Source organism: Rhinolophus hipposideros (genome assembly GCF_964194185.1).
Source record: "Rhinolophus hipposideros genome assembly, chromosome: X".
Lineage (NCBI taxonomy): Eukaryota > Metazoa > Chordata > Mammalia > Chiroptera > Rhinolophidae > Rhinolophus > Rhinolophus hipposideros.
The window spans coordinates 120026755-120046849 of record NC_138046.1 but is presented as its reverse complement, the minus strand read 5'-3'; the positions used below and the strand labels follow the sequence as shown (position 1 = coordinate 120046849).

The window sequence follows — 20095 nt, the reverse complement described above, 5'->3', positions numbered from 1 at the left end:
GTAAAACAATTCGTGTGTTGGTTGTCATGAAAGCCATAAGCTTCTCATTATCATCTCACCTGACAAATGAGGACATACCCATGGAGTCCAAGATAGGAATTTAACTTCCGTCACTATAAATTGCAGCAAGCTGTAGATCAGCCTTGCCTTCTAAAACGCTCAGTTTAAAACAGCAGATGCACCAGGGGTGTAGAAAAATAAGCACTCTCATGTCCTTCGGGTGAGAATACAAATTGGCAATTTATATCAAAACCCTAAAAGAGATGCATGCCTTTGGCTCATCAATTTCATTTCCAGAAATTTATCCTAAATAAATAATTAAGAATTCCTGCAAGGTTTAATCTATGAGGACATTTGCCTAGAAAAAAATTGGAACTAACTTAAGTGTCTAACAATGGGATTGATTAAGTAATGCATATATGTCCATCAGATAACATTTTATGTAGCTATTTAAAAGAATGACATGCGGAAGAAACAGTTTGTGGTCTGGGAAATGTTTAGGATATAGTAAGTGAAAATGCAGGTTACAAAATGAGATCATTTTCTTTCTGCTTGTCAGATTTGTTGAATTTTCTTCAATAGCATGTTTTTTGTTTGTAAATAGGAAAAAAAACCCAGTTGCCTCGACTGGTCTTTAGACGTTAACTCCCAGAACACATAGTAATCAGTGTCTGCCCTTGGGACCAGGCACTTTAGAGTTGCCTGGGGAGAATATTCTGGATGGGTATTAAAAACACAGAGTACAATGAATGAAGTGAAAGCAGTAGCCACGTTAACAAGATGGAGACGATGCTCCTAGCACAGTGGATGTAAAATCTACGTATTTTTCTGGACAAGAGCGAGGGGGGAGAAGTCACTCAATCACTCCACCTCCTACATAGCTGTGTGGCGAGGTAGACAAAGTTTATTAAAGCAGATGCACTGGCCAGGAAGTAATTCTCTCTATCACTGGCTTCTTTGAATTATTTTGTCTCTCTTTCCTCCTTCAATCTCTGCTCTCATCCGCCCACTAGGATTTTTTCTTTTTTGCAGTCTTCAAGGAAAAATAATGAAAAGAAAAAGAACTGGAATTTACATAATACCTTTCTTCCAAGATACTAAAAGCAGTTCACCCATCTATAATTTGTTCTCACAACAATCCTCTAACAGGACTGTTATTATTATCATTATTATTATTATTTCCATTTTACAGTCACATTGCTTGCCGCTGAGACTTTTAGCTAACACCTCATTGCTTGAACAATTTTAACCCCTCGGCATACAAAAGGCTTCAGCTGCCACCTCCCATATGTGACTGTGCCACATGCTCCATTACAGTCTCTGGCCTTCTGTTTGATTTTATCATTTAAAAATATATTAAGTCCCTATATTGTGAGACTACCGCAGGACTGGTGAACAGTGCTGAAGAGAGCTAAAAGAGAACAGAATCAAACATAAATCTCTTCTGAACTAAGAGGGAAATGGAAGGCAACTGTCAAGGCAAATTGATTTGAATTGCATAAGAATGTGATTTGTGTGTGTGTGTGTGTGTGTGTGTGTGTGTGTGTGTGTAAGAATTGACTCGGGATATGAACTATTCTTTCTAACAGCTTCAACTTGGCAGGTGACACTACCTGTCTCTTTCTAATCTCGTCCAGTCTTTCAGGCTCCAAATTTACATTGGCTTCCAATTTTTTAATGTTTCCAGCTCAGTGAATTCCTCTAGTCATCTCACATACCCCTGACGGCCGTGCCTCCATAGGAATGACCCTGAAATGGCATAAGCCACTGGCAAATGATCTCTTTTAATTGTTGCAGCAATCACTTCCTTCCTTGGCCCACGACCTAATTTAGTTTTAACCTGGAGAGATTTCATTCAGCAAACCAGATCTTGAATCTGACCTTTTCCCCTCTTTCTTTTTCTCTTACTCATATTCAGTGGTACATTGAATACTCATTCTTCTTTCTCTGTAATACCTGCTCTACCAGCTTTGTTAATATAAGACCCGGTCTTATTTTACTGTAATATAAGACTGGGTCGTATAATATAATATAATATAATATAATATAATATAATATAATACCAGGTCTTATATTAATTGTTGCTCCAAAAGACACATTAAAGCTGATTGTCTGGCTAGGTCTTATTTTCAGGGAACAGGGTATTAGATAGGGGCTGTATCAGTCAGCTGTTACTACAGAACAAATAAGCACAAAATTTCAGTGGCTCATAACAGCAGCCTTTCGTTTTTTTATTATTGTGGTAAAATATATATAACATAAAATTTGCCATTTGAACCTCTTTTGTGTACAGGTCACAGGCATTACACTCATTACACTCACAGTGTTGTGCAGCCATTGCCACTACCTGCTTCCAAAACGTTTTCATCACCTCCAACAGAAGCTCTGTCCCCATTAAGAAAAACCCTCCGTTCCTTTCTCTGCCCAGCCCCTGGTAACCTCTCATCTACTTTCTGTTTGTGTGAATCTGCCTATGTTGGATATTTCATGTAAGTGGAATCATACAACATTTGTCCTTTTGTGTCAGGGAATAACCGTTTCTTTCTCATGCAACTGAAAACTTTAGGGTGCCTCTTTGGGCTGATCTTGACTGGGCTTGCCTGAGAGCTGCAGATTAAGTTCATATCTACTCCACAGGTGTCTCATCCTCTTTGGACCAGGGCGCTGGCTAGGGTGTGATACGCACATAGCGATGCAGAGCAGGAGTGGGCAAGTGGGAACACGCAAGGCCTCTCCAAGAGTCGGCACTGGTCTGGTACACGGTCGCCTCGGCACCTCTTCCATTGGCTAAAACCAAAGTCTAGGGTCAGGCAAGTGACTGCCACCACTTTCTAGCCATGCAACTTTATTAAAAGTGCCGTAACCTTTCTGAGCCTTGTTTCCTTATCAGTAAAATTGGGATAATAGTATTGCCTATCTCCTAGGGTGTTGTGATTATCACTGAGGTGTCGTACATTTGCAGTGTAAAATAGCAGGCAACATTATTGTCATTCTTAAAATGTAAAGAATAGAAAAGCAACCAAATCCAATAAAACTTTGTTATCTTTGCTTTTCTTTGTGGAAAAGAAGTTTAAGTTAAAAGAGGATGCTGGACACCTTCATGGAAATCAGAATGGAATTTAAAATTGCAGGCGAAGGTCTATTGCAATTCGATGAACCAATAGCAGTCATTTTGCCCAATGGTTTTCCTATCTGCTCTTAGCAGTAGAGCGCTTTCTTCAACAGAAACCTAACCCACAATCCCAGTGCAGAAAGCAGTGGAGGGTTTCTGGATGAAAAGACACAGGGATATCCAGGGCTCTTCCCACTGGCATGTGTTGCCGTCTCAGAAGGGTTGCATGGAGCAGTTTGAAAACCACTAATTTAATACAAGCTCCCTGATGTTCCAGATAGAAAAGGTGAAACCCAGTGAGTTGATGTGATTCGCCCCGAATATATATGAGAAACAAGCTCCTTTGAAGTGCTGATAATGCTTGCCACACTCGGAAGTGTTACCAGGGCTACCACAATGCCACTCTGGTGCCTTTGAGGTTTTATGCTTCTAGACTCAGATCTGAATTTCTACAGGACAACTTAATTAAGGACACAGATGCAGGCTTTGGTATCAGAAAGCACAAGTCCATGTTCTGGTTCTGCCAGTTACTGACTGGGTGACCTGGGACCATTTCATTGATCTCTCTGAACCTGTTTCCTCATCTCCAAAATGGACCTGCTGGTACCCTTTTGGCCGGGTTATTGGGAGGCTTGAAATTATGCAACACAAGTAGTGTATAGTACAGTGTTTGGCATGGGGCAATAATATAGCACGTATTACCTATTAATCTACTTATTTTGTGATATTTGCTGTTGTTCAAAGGTTCCCCCCCCCAGTTTTATGTGCACTCAGGCACAGGGGAATACATTTGGGGAAATATTGAAACAATATTAGATGAAATCTTTAGAAATCATCGTATTATTTTAGAAAAATATAGTATTTCTTAATTTTATGGATAAACTATTAAAAAATTTTTTTCAAGAGAATAGGCTGCTGCAAGGTGTTTTCAGTGTGATTTCTTGTCCCCGCACTCCATTTCTGTCTGTGTGCCTTCCAACAGTCAGATCCAGCTGGCCAAACTGCCCTCCTCCTCTAGAATAAGATAGGGATTCAGGCTGCAATTTTAGAGGAGGATCGTTTTGGTGTTTCTTGGGAAAATATCTCTAGATACGCATCTAGAACAGCATTGTCCAATTACTTGTGGCTATTGTGTGCTTAAAATGTGGCTGGCACAACAGAGGAAATGGCTTTTAATTTTATTTTATTTAGTGAATTTAAATTTAAATAGCCAGAGGTCTAGAGTTTTCTTTGGATGTTCTGAGTGAACTACAATGCTCTTGGAAATTTTTTTATTTAACTATTCAAATAGCACATCCTTGAAGATATAGACAGGCAAAAAAAAAAAGGATAAAAAGACTGTTTTCATATGGGAAGCATGTCAAAGCAGCAAGAAATGAATGGAATGATGTGAATTAACTTTGTCCTTTCCCAACTCATCATGATGAGCTTGTAATATTACCAACTGCTCACAGGGCTTTGGGGCTTCCAACAGTTTTGATACACTTTATACTGTTTAGTTGGGGTGAGTTGAAAGTTGCATGCTCATACTTTCTGGCACCCCTCACTCAACTGACAAAGCTGTAACCACTTCTTAAGTAACTTTAAGATATTCTTTTCTACCCTGTCCTTTGTGAGACATAAATTGATGGTTTATTCAACAAGATGTCTTTCAGTCAGCTCTTATCTCCACATGCACTCAAGAATATGTGTTTAGATGACATATATTGATGGACTGCAACTTGTTCCATTAGCCGGCAGAATAGAATGAGCTCAGTCAGACACTGAGAAGAGTAAGAGAATAAGGTGAAGGAAGGCTATTAGAGTTCATAGAATTAAAGAGATACACATGTCACAAGATCAGGAAGGAATAATATAGTCCCCAAAAAAGGGGTCTCTGCTTAAACACATGAATACCCTATGACCTAGCAATTCCACTCCTAAGTATATACCAAACACAGATGCATACCAAAAGACATATACAAGAATATTAATAGCAATACTATTCTTTCCAGCCCCAAATTGAAAATCACCCAAATGTCCATCAATGGTAAAATGGATAAAGAAATTGTGGTACATTCACATAATGGCAGATGACAATTGGGATGAATCTCAAACACACTGCTGAGTAAAAGAAGAAAGAAAAATAAATAGTTTATACTATGTGATTGTATTAATATAATGTTCCAAAGAGGGTCAGCCTATTCTATGGTGTTAGAAGTCTGGAGAGTGGTTATCCTTGGGAGTATATCCTATACAGCCCAGGATTTCTCAATCTCTGCACTACTGACACTTTGAGCTGAAAATTCTTGGTTTTGGGAGGGCTGGCCTGTGCACCACAGGATGTTTAGCAGTGTCCCTGCCCTGTACCCATTACATGCCAGTAGCTCCACGCTTGTTGTGACAGCCATAAATGTCTCCAGACATTGCCAAATTCCCCCTGTGGGGCAAAATTATTCCCCATTGAGAATCACTGATGGGTCCCAAATTCCAGGAACCTGCTAGATACTTAATGAATACTTATTGAAAGAATGGATGAAGTGAGAGCTATTTAGCATTGTACACGTATATAAAATAATTCAATTTTTTTCTCAAGAGATGCTGCTACCTTTTATAAATCTTAAATATAGGTACCAGTTTCATCCACTAGTTAAAGGTAAGCAGTTCAAAGGCCAAAGACAGTATCCATTCAGCACAAAATGAATTAAAGGAACAAAAAATTAGGTCAAATCAAAAACAAACACCGTATGCAAATAAAACTCTTAGCAGCAGTTTCCAAATTCAGAGTGCCTAACCTGAAATTTTACTGCAAAGGTTTAAAAACCACAATAAAATAAAGGGCTTGAAATGAGGCAATTATATTAAAATTTTAATTTTGATAATCACTGCATCATTTATATGTGTTTTAACCTAATATCCTGATATTTTTCACAAAGAAGAGCACAGCCTCAGACTTAAATACACTCAGTAAAATGTGAATTAGACTTTGCAAAGAAATCTGCCTTCTCCCTAGGTTTATATTCAGGTGATTGGTTATATGTAAGCTCTTTAATTCTAAACCTAAAATTTCAATATACTTTAATCCTTTCTCTGCAAGGTCAAATACATACCTCACAATGCACTGCCAATTGTGCCTTCAATTCTTTCTTTAAAAAATGTTTTATTGGGGGAAGGGGAACAGGACTTTATTGGGGAACAGTGTGTACTTCCAGGACTTTTTTCCAAGTCAAGTTGTTGTCCTTTCAATTTTAGTTGTAGAGGATGCTGTTCAGCTTCAAGTTGCTGTCCTTTCAGTCTTAGTTGTGGAGGGCGCAGCTCAGCTCCAGGTCCAGCTGCCACTGCTAGTTGCAGGGGCCACAGCCCACCATCCCTTGAGGGAGTCGAACCGGCAACCTTGTGGTTGAGAGGACGCGCTCCAACCAACTGAACCATCCGGGAGCTCAGCAGCAGCTCAGCTCAAGGTGTAGTGTTCAATCTTAGTTGCAGGGGGCGCTGCCCACCATCGCTTGGGGGACTCAAGGAATCGAACTGGCAATCTTGCGGTTAAGAGCCCACTGGCCCATGTGGGAATCAAATTGGCAGCCTTCGGAGTTAGTAGCATGGAGCTCTAACCGCCTGAGCCACCGGGCTGGCCCGTGCCTTCAATTCTTTGTAGTGAAATATTTTTAGTCTAAGACCCTAATTGGGTCTTTTCCTCTCCCTTACAGTTTATTAGTTATTTTCCTCTCTACCCTAGTCACCAAAAGTCCATAATTAGTGTTACAATTGTGCTAACCCTACTTTCAGCAGTTAGAGCATTGTTTTTCACACTTCCACATATGTTTGTATGACAGATGGTTTTGTTTTTAAGGGTGGGTCTCCATTACAGTATTCTGGGGAGTCATTAGATTAGACACTTCCCCTTGCTTGATAAGGTAGATATGTTCAATTTCAAAACCATTTGACTCCTTTGATTACCAGTTTTTTAAAAGCATAATTTTCAACTTTTTATGGACAGATGACGTTCCATTTTTTTTGTTGCTGTCCAACAAATGTAATGGCTTAATAAAATAACTTATCTCTCGTGATTCTGTGGGTTAACTGGGATAATCCAGATGGTTCTCACTGCTGTCTCTCATCTGTCTGCAGTTAAATGACAGCTGGATCTGGAGCCATATGAAGGCTTGTTTGGGTTGGACATCCAAGATGGCTTCTTCACTCATATGTTGTTGCCTGGACTTAGCTAACACAGCTTCGGCTGGCCAGACAAGTCTCCCTCTCCCCACACTACTTCTCCACGTGGTTAGTTTCCTCACAACATGGTGTTCACAGGCTTATTGGACTTCTTCCATGGTAGCTGGCTTTTCTCAGAGTGAACATTCCAAGATACCCATGTGGACACTGTAAGGCTTCTAGGATTCTTCTAACTAAGGTCTGGAAGTCATGTAATGTCACTTCCACAATATTCTATTTATCAAAAGTGATTCACAAAACTAGTCCAGATTCGAGGGGAGGAGACTATACAAAGGTGTGAATACCAAAAGGTGTGATTCATTGAGGGCCATCTCTGGAGCTTCTGTATCACAGATGGGAAGAGATGAATAGTACAATCATCCAGTTTTTAAGGGTGAACTCTTTAACGTATTGCTCAATAAGAATCTTTCCTCAAATTCTCTTCATTTTCCCTTTGGCTGACAAAATGGCAGTCTTTTTTGCTCAGAAGTAAATCCCTCAGTCAAGGGTAAAATGGTAGTGGGAGAGACATTGTCTGTAGAGTTGGTAAAAGTTAAATAATTGCTACTGGACAGATGAAATCTTGGATGTATCTCCTCTATGTTTGTTACCCTGATGACTATGGTGGCTTCATTATGCCCATTTTCTTCCTCAGCATCTCCTGAACATAACTGAGAAATGACAAATAATCCTAGTCCTCTTCTTGGCAGTTATCAAAGTAAAAGCAAGGTTCGGTAACAATGGGTAGAGTGTTAGTGTTTCATAAAGTCCGTGACAGATCACAGCCTTAATGTATTGACCTTGTTTGAATGCTTGGTCATTTGCTAGCTATCTCCATTCTCTCCAGCTAATGGCTTCAGTACCTGTTAGGAATTGATACAGTGGCTAATTACAGTCTATATTCAGAGTGTTGGAAAGGTCAACTAAATGAAGCATTAAACCTCCATTCCAAGCAGTCCTGTGGCAAGTTTTCTGAAAATGAAGGACAACATTATTTCCTCTAGCTCCTTCAGCAATTGACTAGGCTGACTCTATGTTATGGCTGGTTATCAATCACAAAAATCTTAATGTTCTTTTCACATCTCAAGTTTCAGATAGGAAGAGAAAATAGAAGGCATCCCTATGACTTCATAATACCATGGGATTGCAAAAAGACTCTTCTTAGCACAGTGTCATTGGAGAAATTCTGTTAATTGGTTCTTATTTCCATCAAGTAGCAGAGAGTTTAATGGCTGAGATGCACTACCTTACAGAAAAGGATACTTTTCTAATCTCTTTGAAGAACTCTGAAGTGTAAGAAAAAAGAATCTTATGTGTGCATGTATTTACCTTAGAAGTGAGAGTCCAAATACCCCTTCTCTGTGCCTTACCACCAGGCTTTCCAAACAAAAATACCATGCATCAAGTTTTTGAGTTACATTAGCATGGCATTTTACAGTTTACAAAATCCCTTCATAGACTGCCCTAAATTACCTCTTTATGTTTCCTTTTAAAAGCCTAGCCCTTCAGCCTTCATAGATTGATTCCTTACTTTCAAGTTTGAAGTTTAAAATTTCATAGTTCACTTGGTTGGACTTTTTTTTTAAAAGCAAGACTCGAATTTTGACATAAAATACCTTCCTATATATTTTAGCTGTTTTGTTTTTGTTTTGTTTTGTCTTCCAAATCTCTGAAGAAATCTCACTGCTCTTCATATCAAATTTATATCAGTCTCTGAGTTGATCAAAGGATCTGTTTAGTTGGTCTAAAAGGGAAATACACAATAGCACATGCCCATATGATTATATATTGCAATATTAAAATCATGTAAATATAAAGTGGGAAAGTCAGTTAAAGAAGGTGCCACGCTATGCTGCTCTAAGAAAAAGAGAACACGAGTTTCAGCTGCATAGTTGAAAGGGATTTTAATACTGAAAGGCTAATTAGAGTCTGAGCTTCTTCCTCACATTGCATTGCTTTCCTTGTTGCAACAGAATCACATCCAATGAAACTGAAAAATGGGACGTGATACAAAAGCATGACTTCCCGCCACTGATGCTGGGTGTCCCAAAGATGTTTCAAGGGACTTTCCACCCAAAAAGGCTGAGGCAAGACTTCTGTTAAAGAAATGAGGAGAGAGGAATTGAAGGCAAATTGATAGGGGTAACTTAGGGTGTGTTAGACTATATTTTCCTCTGCATGTCAGCACTGTGATTCAGGGATGAAAATGATTATTTTTTTAACAAACTCAACCATTTAAAAAATACTGGCACTGCAATTTGAAATTATTCTCAAAAGTAGAAAATTCACTTGCTATTTGTTAGGAAATAATGCTTCTCTAAATGTGCTTCTAACTGGATTTTTAAAAATTTTCTAGTTGTTTTAGGACTTCATAAAATAAAGTTGTCTGATTACTTGAGTGGGCCATCCTCTATTCTTGATTGTAGTCTTTCTGGTGAGGCTGTTTTAAAATAGCTTAGATCTTTTTCTCCTCCTAGGATTGTAGGGCTAGGAATTTTGAGGGATATGAAACATTATGAAGTTAATTCTTCTTGCCTAGCAGGTTATAATCAAATAATTACAGGGGAGAGAAAACAGAAGAAAAGCATGTCCCCAGTCCACATGATAAATGACATTGAAATATTTTATTTAAATTCAAATAACTTCATTTATTCATTAAATGGTAAAAATTAAAATCCATCTAATTTATATTTCAGGCAATTTACAGGGAATTACTGTAGACACAAAGACTTTAAATTCCACAAAAATAGTAGACATATTTTGAAAACTGTTTTCAAATTAACAAGGTTTACTGAGCAACGCTTCTTCCTGATGCTCTTGACACACACACACAAAATTCTGCTTGAAGTGAATTCATGGCTGGAAACTACTTGAGGTACTTATAGTTTACTGGGTTATGGATCTCTCTTTGTTAGTGTAGTATGCAGAATTTAACATGGCCCCCAATGATCTTGCCTCCTGATATTCATAGCTATGTATATTCCCCTCTCTTTTAGCATGTGAGGAACCTGTGACTTGCTTTGAACCAATTAGAATATGGCAAAGGTGATGGGATATCACTTCTGTGATTATGTTACATAGGATTGTAACTTCCATCTTGCTAACAGACTTTCTCTTTTGCTGGTTTTCATAAAGCAAGGTGCCCTGTTGGGGAGGCCCATGTGACAAGGAACTAAGGGTAACCTCTAGCCAACTGCAGCAAGGAAATGAGGCCATTGGTTAAACAGCCCAAAAAGCAATTTAATTCTACCAAAAACCATAGAAGTGAGCTGGGAAGTAGAGCCTTCTGAACCGAGCTTTCAGATGAGACCCCAGCCCTGGCAGCACTTTAGTTGCAATCTCATGACAGAATTTGAAATAGATGACCAAGTTAAGCCATGCTCATGTTGCTAACTCATAGAAACTATGAGATTAAAAAAAATGTATGTATTTTGTGTTAATTTGTTATGTAGCCCTAGTTAACTAATAAAGCTGGTATCGGTGGTAGCACAGAATGATGATTCCTGCAAAGATGTCTACGTTTTAATCTCCAGAGCCTGTGACTGTGTAGATATGATTCAATTAAGGGTGGGGTGATTATCCCAGATAATCCAGGTGGACCCAGTGTAATCACAAGGGTCCTTATAAGTGAAAGAGGAAGGCAGGGTAGTCGGGGAGAAATTGGAAGATGCTTCATTGCTGGTTTTGAAGATGGAGGAAGGGGCCATGAACCAAGAAATACAGGAAGTCTCTAGAAGCTGGAAATGGTTCCAGAATGAATGCAGCTCTGCTGACATCTTGATTTTAGCTTAGTGAGGCCCATTTCAAATTTTTTACCTCCAGACTTGTAAGATAATAAATTTGCATTGTTTTCAGCCACTAAGTTTGTAGTAACTTATTATACCAGCAATAGGACGCTAGTACAGTGTCTATACTTATTTTCTTAGCATCTAAAGATAAGAGTTCTTCTCCAGGGGCTTGTCTACTCCTAACAGACTGCACTGGAGCTGTGAATATCTGCTTCCCTTTCCAGAAGTGAACAAAAAAATATGGTGGCATTGAGCATTGCTCTAGAGAAAATTAGCATATTCCCCATAGCCTTGTGGGCCCATCGGTTCTGCTGCTCACCTCATACCCCTCATTCTTATGTTTGCCTTTTCATTATTTCTTCTTAAGGGTTTAAGCACTCACTGTCATAGTCAAGGATTGTTTGGACTCAAAGAATATAATCTATTCAGGTGAGTTTTTAAGTGAAGAGAAATTGGGGATGAGAGTAGCAATAGCAAGTAAGTCTCACAAGGTGGAATCATAAAGCAACTGTTGCCTGTTCATAATAGCTCTCCAGGGCCACTTCTTCCTTAGCCCTCAATAAAATCTCAGGCACGCCCCATACATGTATTGAGCAGGTTCAGGACAATTCCCCAGTCACTTGTACACTTGTAATCACAATAATTTGAATCTGTAATTAAAACATTCAGTTGTCACGTGATAGTCGAAACTCCCAACTCCACAAAATTTCTCCCTTGCCCTTATTTCCAGCGAGGCCTGCATTTGGTTAAGGGGCATCCCCCAGCACTCTTCTTTAGCTTTGGCTCCTTCCACATTGAAATGGAGCCAGGACAGTGAGGTAATAAAACAGGAGATTTCTCACTTGGTAGCACCAGTGTAATCCAGCATTGGTTTCCATTATCTATGGAAGATAATGAAGATTGACTCTTTCCCTTGCGGACACTTTTGTGGGTTCCTGGAAGATTTCTCTGTTCGGTGGCTCCAACTGCAGCTCCACTGAGTCACACAGAATCCAACGGCTGGGTACGTCTAACACCCCTGAGCTTCCACATCTTTCTACGAAGACCCTCTTGCCCCTGGAAGAAGCTCAGTTGAGCAAGATGCCCTCATTCAGTGACCCCAGGGCGCTACCTCTACTGCTACCTCTATATCTTCCATATATTGTCACTGGGAATTGCATACATTGGGCCTGCCTCAGTGGAAGGGTAGTAATTTTACAAATGTAGTTTCTGTTCTTTAGGCATGTGCTGCTTCCACCAGCCTCTCCCTATTGCCTTTTTTTTTTAATTAAGTCATGCATCAGACCTTGAAGTGAATAATGGGTTAAGGATCTCAAACTTTGGTTTTGCTTTTTTTTTTTTTTTTTCTTTTTGAGAGGGAACTGCTTGCTCTAAACAAACTTTGGTTTTTAATACCTCCTTTGAAACTCCTGCAGCACCCTGCTTTGGCATGTAGGGGTGATTGGCATGTGTTAGCATGAGGCCTCAGCTGAATCTGCCTCAGTCACCTTAGCACCCTGTAGCATGTGAATACATATGGCTTCAATCTTTTTCCCTCCTGCGAGTGAGTTAGGCATCCTAAGCAACCCAAAGCACTCTGGACTATATGCTTCTTGTCTGGCAGGTGATAAGTACTTACAGATGAGAGAAAGCAAATGAAACCCCTTCCCAGAACTGCTGATAGATATCATACTGAGATATTTTACATCAATTAGTTTATTTTTAGCAGAATGGTGATCAACCAGCCCTCTGGAATGGTGGGAACCATTCCTGGGGACCACCAGTATCTGTCCCCTTTACTCCTAGTCAGCCATGTATGTGACTTGGCCCCCAACTCTCTTTGACTGTGTCTATTAGTTCTGAGTCTAAGGAAGAGAAGAAATCTGATTGGTTCATTCCAGCACTGGAGTCCAGTCAGCTGTGCCGAAGGATGAGGTCAGAGGGCCCATTGCCTGTGAGAGAGGGCTCTGGGAGCAGACTTGGGCAGAAGAGGCCAGGCAGGACAAACAGGCTCACTACCATGCTACTACACTCATGGAATCATCAGCCAACAGGGCTGTACCCCATATTTGTTCCTCTTATGGAGAGATCTGCCCCAGAAACAGTGGGAACCCAGGGGCTGTGTAAAACCCACTCAGGGAGAGGTCGTTTGTTGCAGTGGGATGGGCCCAGAGAGTTGGGAGCCTGTTTCTCCATTGTCTTGGTGAGAGAATTCGGGACTACTTTAGAGATCTCCCAGAGCTGCCTCCCCTTAAACAGTTTATAAGTTTGCTGACATATGACTACCCCAAATTTCATCTTCCTTCAAGTTATGAATTTATCCTTTTAATCACAGCTACAGAGTTGAATTAACCAAACTCATAAATTCCTGGTATAAAATTATTATCTTCATAGACCCATGCAAGGCCCCTCTCTGGTTTTATTTATTTATATTCACATCCACTCCTATCTCCCCCAAGAGAAAACCATATGTTTAGTGTGTATCCTGTCATTTTTTCATTGCATTATTCCAATTATATTGTTGCTGTTTTGTGTACTAGTGTTTTGAGCCTGAGTGAATGGTATTATATATTTCACACTGTTTCATGTGTAGCTACACGTGCTGACATGCTCACCAGCCATGCACGATCGTGCATCTTATCCACTGAATTCTCCTTTGATTACACTGTTGCTCTATTACCCCGTCTAATGGGAATACTGGCAGTCTACTCCAGTTACTGGGGCTCTCTGCCAGTGCTTGGCAACTGGGAACTCATGGGAGCAGATGGGCTGCTGTCAACTGTACCCTGCTCTCCTCACCATCAGTATCATCCTCAGTATTCTGAGTCTTTCTCAAGTTCCTTGAGTTCTAGTCTTCCTTTCCCTGGTCCACTGATTTCTCCACCACCTACCCCACCCCCCTAGTCCTTCCCTCAGGGCCCACACCCACCGCTGCTGTGGCAAGTCAGTAAACGTGATCCAACCCAGCCAGGCGTGAGTGGGCCAGACCACACAGCAGCTAGTGCTGGAAACGCAACTTGTCGTGGCTTCTGCAAGGGAACAACCCTGCAACAGATCCCTTCCACTTTATTCGTTTGAGTAATAAATCACAAGAGCAGGGAATTAATTACAACCTAAAGTAGGAAAAGTCAGCTTCTCCTCAAAGTGGCAACTGACCTTTCTCCTACTCATGATAAAAAAGGAACAAAGGAAGGAAGGAAGAAAAACTATTATAACCCATAATATGATTTTTCCCCAAGGGTTTGAGTTATTTGAAAGGTTTGGGTTACTTGGGGGAAATTAAATAAACCATTATATTATATTGTTCTGCTTTTAGCTACAAAGTGTTCCCTATTGTGAACAATATTTCGCAGTGAGTGCCTGTCTGAAATATTTATTGGCCCAAGGTCCTAGGTATTATTACCGCGAACTCAGGAAGCCACACAGCATGGGAAATGATGTTTGCTGGGAAGCTGTTTTTACATAAAAACCTACAGTGACATTTTATTTCATGATACTGTTTCTGAGAAGATAATGACATTCACCGAATTGATAGAATCTTTAAAAAAAAATCTATCCCCCTTACAGAAAATTACACAGAAATTTTTAAGAAGCTAAAGGCATATCAGAAGGGGAGAATCAATTTTGAGAGCAGCGAAAAGTATAGAGACTGAGTCAGTGCTTCTAAAGCCAATCTTCTCTCGGCAAGTTTTATTTTAAGGCCCTGCCATTCGGCTTCGCAGATAATATCACCCAACATACACTGTGTGGGAAGCTTTCAATCGGCCTGTTTGTTCCACTGGGTGAACACTTGATTCAGGTTTGCTCTGCGGTCTGAAAGCCCACTTCTGAGCCGCTTCATTCTTTGCCCTCTGAGCCCAAGGAACATTCGCCAACGCATCACACATTTCATTTCTAAAGAACACTCACCAAGTTTGGGCTCTGTGCCTTTCATAAATATGTTTGTTTTTCTCTCTTACAGAAGCTGCAAAGAATCGATACTCCTGACTGTCATTCAGCCTTACCCTGTAAGTGTCCTGTGAGTAGAAGTGCCATCGTATGATCTCAGGCTTCTTGTCCCCTCGTCCCATTCCAGTAAAACCATGACGATGAGTAACAGCAGAGAAAAATAGCATGCATTGACAATACGAGTCAGAAATCTTGATTATTTGTATTTCATACTTCCCGATCATGGGAGAGGGAAAGAAAGTAATGCATTTCCTCAATATCTTGAAAATCAGCTATTCAGTCCTATGTGACTCTACATCTGGAAATGACACAAAACTCAAGACTTTCTTGTAGTTTCCAGCTTCAGAATCATAAATCTAATGGGAATATCTAATTGTAGGAAGTTGAAGCATGATTGTTTTTCTTATCCCCACCTAAATAATTTGATAGAGAACTGGATATTTCAGTGAGACCTCCTTTAAAGGTGGGTATTAGAGGAAATATGGCCATGGAAATTTTATTCCGCAGCCTGGGTTAGGAGAGTAGGAGTGATTCAAATTACACTGTCTTCAGTTCCCATGATTTTTTTAAAAACAACTTTAATCATGGTATAATTCACATATCATAAAATTTGTCCATTTTAAATGTATAATCCAACGATCTTTATAAATTTTACTAAGGTACATATGCATCACCACAATCGGGTTTGAAAACACCTCCATCGCCCCAATAAGATCCCTCATTCCCATTTACAATGAATCCTCCTTCCCACCTCAGTCCAGCAACGAGTTTACTTGCCATATCTATAGAGTTGCTGTTGCTTGTGAATTTCATACACTGCCAGTTGAACTGAAAAATACAGAGGCTAATTCCTTCTGATTTTCCCCTCAACTTTTACTGTCGGTACGTGTGTGGCCTCCTCACGGAGTGGCAGAGATTCCTACCTCGTGACACTTCTATTTTCTTCCCCATAGAGTTGGAGTGTTTCTACATCAATTAAAAGGCTCTGGTATTAGCCAATCTCTGTCTTCTGACCAAACTCTTTTTTTTTTTATTAAATTTATTGGGGTGACAATTGTTAGTAAATTTACATAGATTTCAGGTGTACAATTCTGTATTACATCGTCTATAAATCCCATTGTGTGTTCACCACCCAGAGTCAGTTCTCCTTCCATCACCATATATTTGATCCCCCTTACCCTCCTCACCCACCCCCCCACCCCCTTACCCTCTGGTAACCACTAAATTATTGTCTGTGTCTATGAGTTTTTGTTTCTCATCTGACCAAACTCTTCATCTCCCAGTCCTAGAATTTTCCTTTTAAACACTATGAGCTAGGCATTTTAGGCAGGAAAAATCACATGTATTCAAGATTCTAAGAACACAAATAGAGCTAACCAAGACAACAAATTATGCCATGCAGGATGAATAACATATATTAAAAGCTCAGTTTAATATTGACTGTTACTGTTAGTCCCATCTCTGACACACACACACACACACACACACACACACACACACACACTTGGATTTGTAAACGAAGGAAATGGCAGGATGTAAGAGAACAAGGATTTGAGATCTAGTTCCCAATAGTGTAACAGTTGAGTCCCACACCTGCTCAGAACTCTGGTTTTCTTATCTGAATGAAGAGGTTAGATCGCATCGAAGAGCCTCCTTTCTCCACCATCTCCTGATTCCATGATTCCTTCCATAGAAAGTAGAGCTGGTCTATTTTCAGATTGTTTCTGTTAACCAAAATGTCAGTCACACTTACTTCAGATCTCTCCAGGCTTCCTTTCTTTGCAGTGAACAAGTTCGCTTTGGTAAAGCCAGTGTAAATGTCTATAATAATTGACCAATTATAAATTCCTGGTGGAACTTTACCTTTCCTGAATTCTCTCCCCCACTTGATAATCTAGTAGCAATGCAAGATCAGACCATTTGACTCTAAACCAGCTTATTTTTGCAACATGGGGTGACGTTTTGTCCCATGCAGTAAGCTTAGAGAATGAGAGGGGGGAGTTTTGCATTTAAGTTAAGGGTTGTGTCGTATGGCTTTGATTTCTCTTTTTGCCATTTGAGTCCTTGTGACTTTGTTTTTCATATGAATACTCATTACTATTGATGAGTCCTAGAACATCCTTTTAACAGATAATCTGGAATTTTCTAGGTGTTCAGGTGGCTCTTCTGTTGTGTTGTATTGAAAGTCAACATGAAGCTACAACATTTACTAGGAGCACGTGTTGCATATTCTTATGCCAATAACTGCACTTCTGCTGCTCAGTCACTCTCCCCCTCGCAGTTCCTATAGATCAATTCTCATCTTTGCCTTTCCTTTGACCAGCCCTCCTTCCTGAAATGCCCACCACATATCCCACCCCACCACCTCCTCAGCCTAATTAAATCTTTCTCACCTTTCAAGTCTCAGCACAAATTCGAAATGCTACCGTAGAGTTTCTCAGTTGGCAGTGTTGACATTAGGGATGGAGCATACTCTGTGGTGGGGCTGTCCTGTGCACTGTAGGATGTTTAACAGCCCCCCTGGTCTCTAACCACTAGGTGCCAGTAGTACCTCTCCCCGAGTTGTGATAAGCAAAAATGTCTCCAGACATGGCCAAATATTCCCTGGGGAGCAAAATCACCCCCACTTGGGAACTACTGTCCCACCTAAAATCTTCCCTTACTGGTGTAGCCCAAAGTGGCTCTTTCCTCCTCTGTATTGTAGGAGTTGAAATAAAGGAGTTGAAACCCCAAAGTTACTCAGGTAGATACCTTAAATGTAAACAGGAGAGCAGATAGGAGAAAAGGAAATCACAATTTTTTATTTATATTTTTGTGGTTGGATTTTCCTATAAGCAAATTGCTTTTCTTAAAAAAATATTGTTTTAATTGCGTTTTATTTATTTGCAAAACATTCATTCTCTGGGCAATCAGGATGGACATACAGAAACAGGTGACCCACCAGACCAAAAGAAAATCCATAAATTTTACTTTTATTATAGACAATAAAAATTAGCATTTTAATTTCTTTGCAACTTGCTGGCCAACATTCTTTATGTTGTATTTATTCTGCATAATAGAGTCCACTCAAGACAGAGAGCCAATGTTTCCACCTTCTTGCCACACTCCACCAGGGCTCAGGGCACCCCAACAGGACCCAGTCACGGAAATCAATCTCCAATGAGGCCCAGGTCAAGGGGGCCTGGGAGAAGATCTTAGGATCCCAAAATTATTTGATAAGAAATAATTCTTAACAGGTCGCTGCCTTATAATTTAAGTAATATGGAGGGCGCGCTCTCTCTACCATTTTTACTTTATTTCTTAGGAAAAAAATTGGGGAACTGTAGAAGGAGATACAGTAGCAGAAAAATATGTGTTGGTAAATCTTTTCCTCAGAGACAACCATTGTAAACATTTTGGCTTATTTCCTTCCAGTCTTGTTCTATGCATTGTCAGTAGTTGAGATCATATTGTATATACAGTGTTATTCTGCTTCTTCCAGTTAGCATATCGAACATTTTCCCATATCATCAAAAATTGTATATAAGCAACATATATTTGTCTGTAAAACATTACATTGAACCAAGATTTACCTAGTAAACTCCCTATCATTGAGCTCTTCATAATGTCTTTAATGTTTTGCTATTATAAATCGTTCTGCAAAGAACACCTTTGTATATAAATATTTATCTGTATTTAGTAGTTTTTCCTCAGTATGAAATTTTAGAAGGTGAATTTCTGAGTCACTCATGAATTTTTTTTTGTTTGGTTCTGACATACTACCTTCTTTCCTTGTACTGTTACTATTTTTTATTACAGAACTTTCTTGGCTAGCTCTTTTCTTCTTTCCTTTCCACAGTCCCCAAGTCCAGAACTTCCAGAACTTCCCAGTTCAATCTTACCCAAGTCAGAGAGTGTTTAAGGAGTCTCTATAACCTCTCTTCATATAACCCCAACTCAATGGGACTTGGGCTAAGTCACTTTCAGTTCTGGTGTCCATGATTCACATTCCCTTGGGTTTCTTCTAGGCCAAAGAGCTGAGGGACCTGCTTGCCTGCCTCTCACTTCCTGCCTACCTTCCAGTGTATTCCACACACCTGAGGGAGGCTCCACTCCTTACGGAAGTCCCAGTGTAGCAGATGCTATCAGAACTGGGACCATATCCCCTTAGTATGTGTCATGCCCAGCGTATCAGCCCAATTTCCCACTGAGAACACCTGTGATTCTTTGCCTGTGGGCTTTTTCTGGCCATAGGAGCATGCTCATGGAGCACGCCGGAAGTGCTGAGGAATTATCACTCCCGGAAGAGTAGCCATCACTGATTCACAGGAGCTCATGGATAAATACACCAGCTCCCTGTCTCCTCAGTCAGTATAACTGAGGCCTGTGGTCTGCCTTGTTTCCCAAGGTTCCCAGCTGGGTTAAGCTCTAGTTGCTTACAGTGGTGCCTAAAAATGAATGCTTTATTGACTTATTCCCCTTCCCTGTCTCCTTTCCCCGACATACCTACCTGTGCTTCCTGGGAGCACCTCCCAAATTAGCTACCTGCTTGTGAATCCTTGTCTTAGGGTCTGCTTTGAGGGGACTCCAAATAAGTTATCCAGCAATAACCATGGGCTAGTTAGTCTTCACCAAACATTTACTCAGTGCCTGCTATATAAGTAGTTCTGTAGAGCTACAAGGATTGCAAATTCAAGACCTTACACTTCAGTTTCAGAAATTAATCTTGTTTATGTAATTTTTTTCAAACAATGTTCTAGTGACTTCTAAGAGTATCTAAAAGCATCACGAGCATGCCACACATTTATCGTGGCCACCTTAGCAGCAGCAGATTTGGAACGAGGTGCAGGGGTTGATTAGAGGCCTTCTAAACTCAAAATTAATTAACAGCAGGAGAATCTGATTATTCTAAATGGTAATTACTTGTCATTTCCACCACAGGATATAAAGTGCTTGTGAACAACACCTACAGGTCTGCAGGTTGCTAAGAATTAATTCGTCAGATTTTTGAGTGGTGCACATTGTATATTTTTTGAGCTGCAAAGAGAGATCTGAGTTAAAACTGCAGTCATGACTGGTTTACATTCGCCATGTACCA

General features: G+C 40.1%; 1 protein-coding gene across 5 annotated transcripts in view; it reads left to right on the top strand.

Moving 5' to 3' along the window:
* Positions 1-20095, top strand: part of FRMPD4 (FERM and PDZ domain containing 4) — a 750657-nt gene that overhangs the window by 693332 nt on the left and 37230 nt on the right. For all 5 annotated transcript variants that reach the window (XM_081042401.1, XM_081042403.1, XM_081042402.1 and 2 more), the window contains one exon: positions 15032-15077. In XM_081042401.1, the coding sequence (XP_080898527.1) occupies positions 15032-15077 (46 nt within the window). The remainder of the gene's footprint in view (positions 1-15031; positions 15078-20095) is intronic.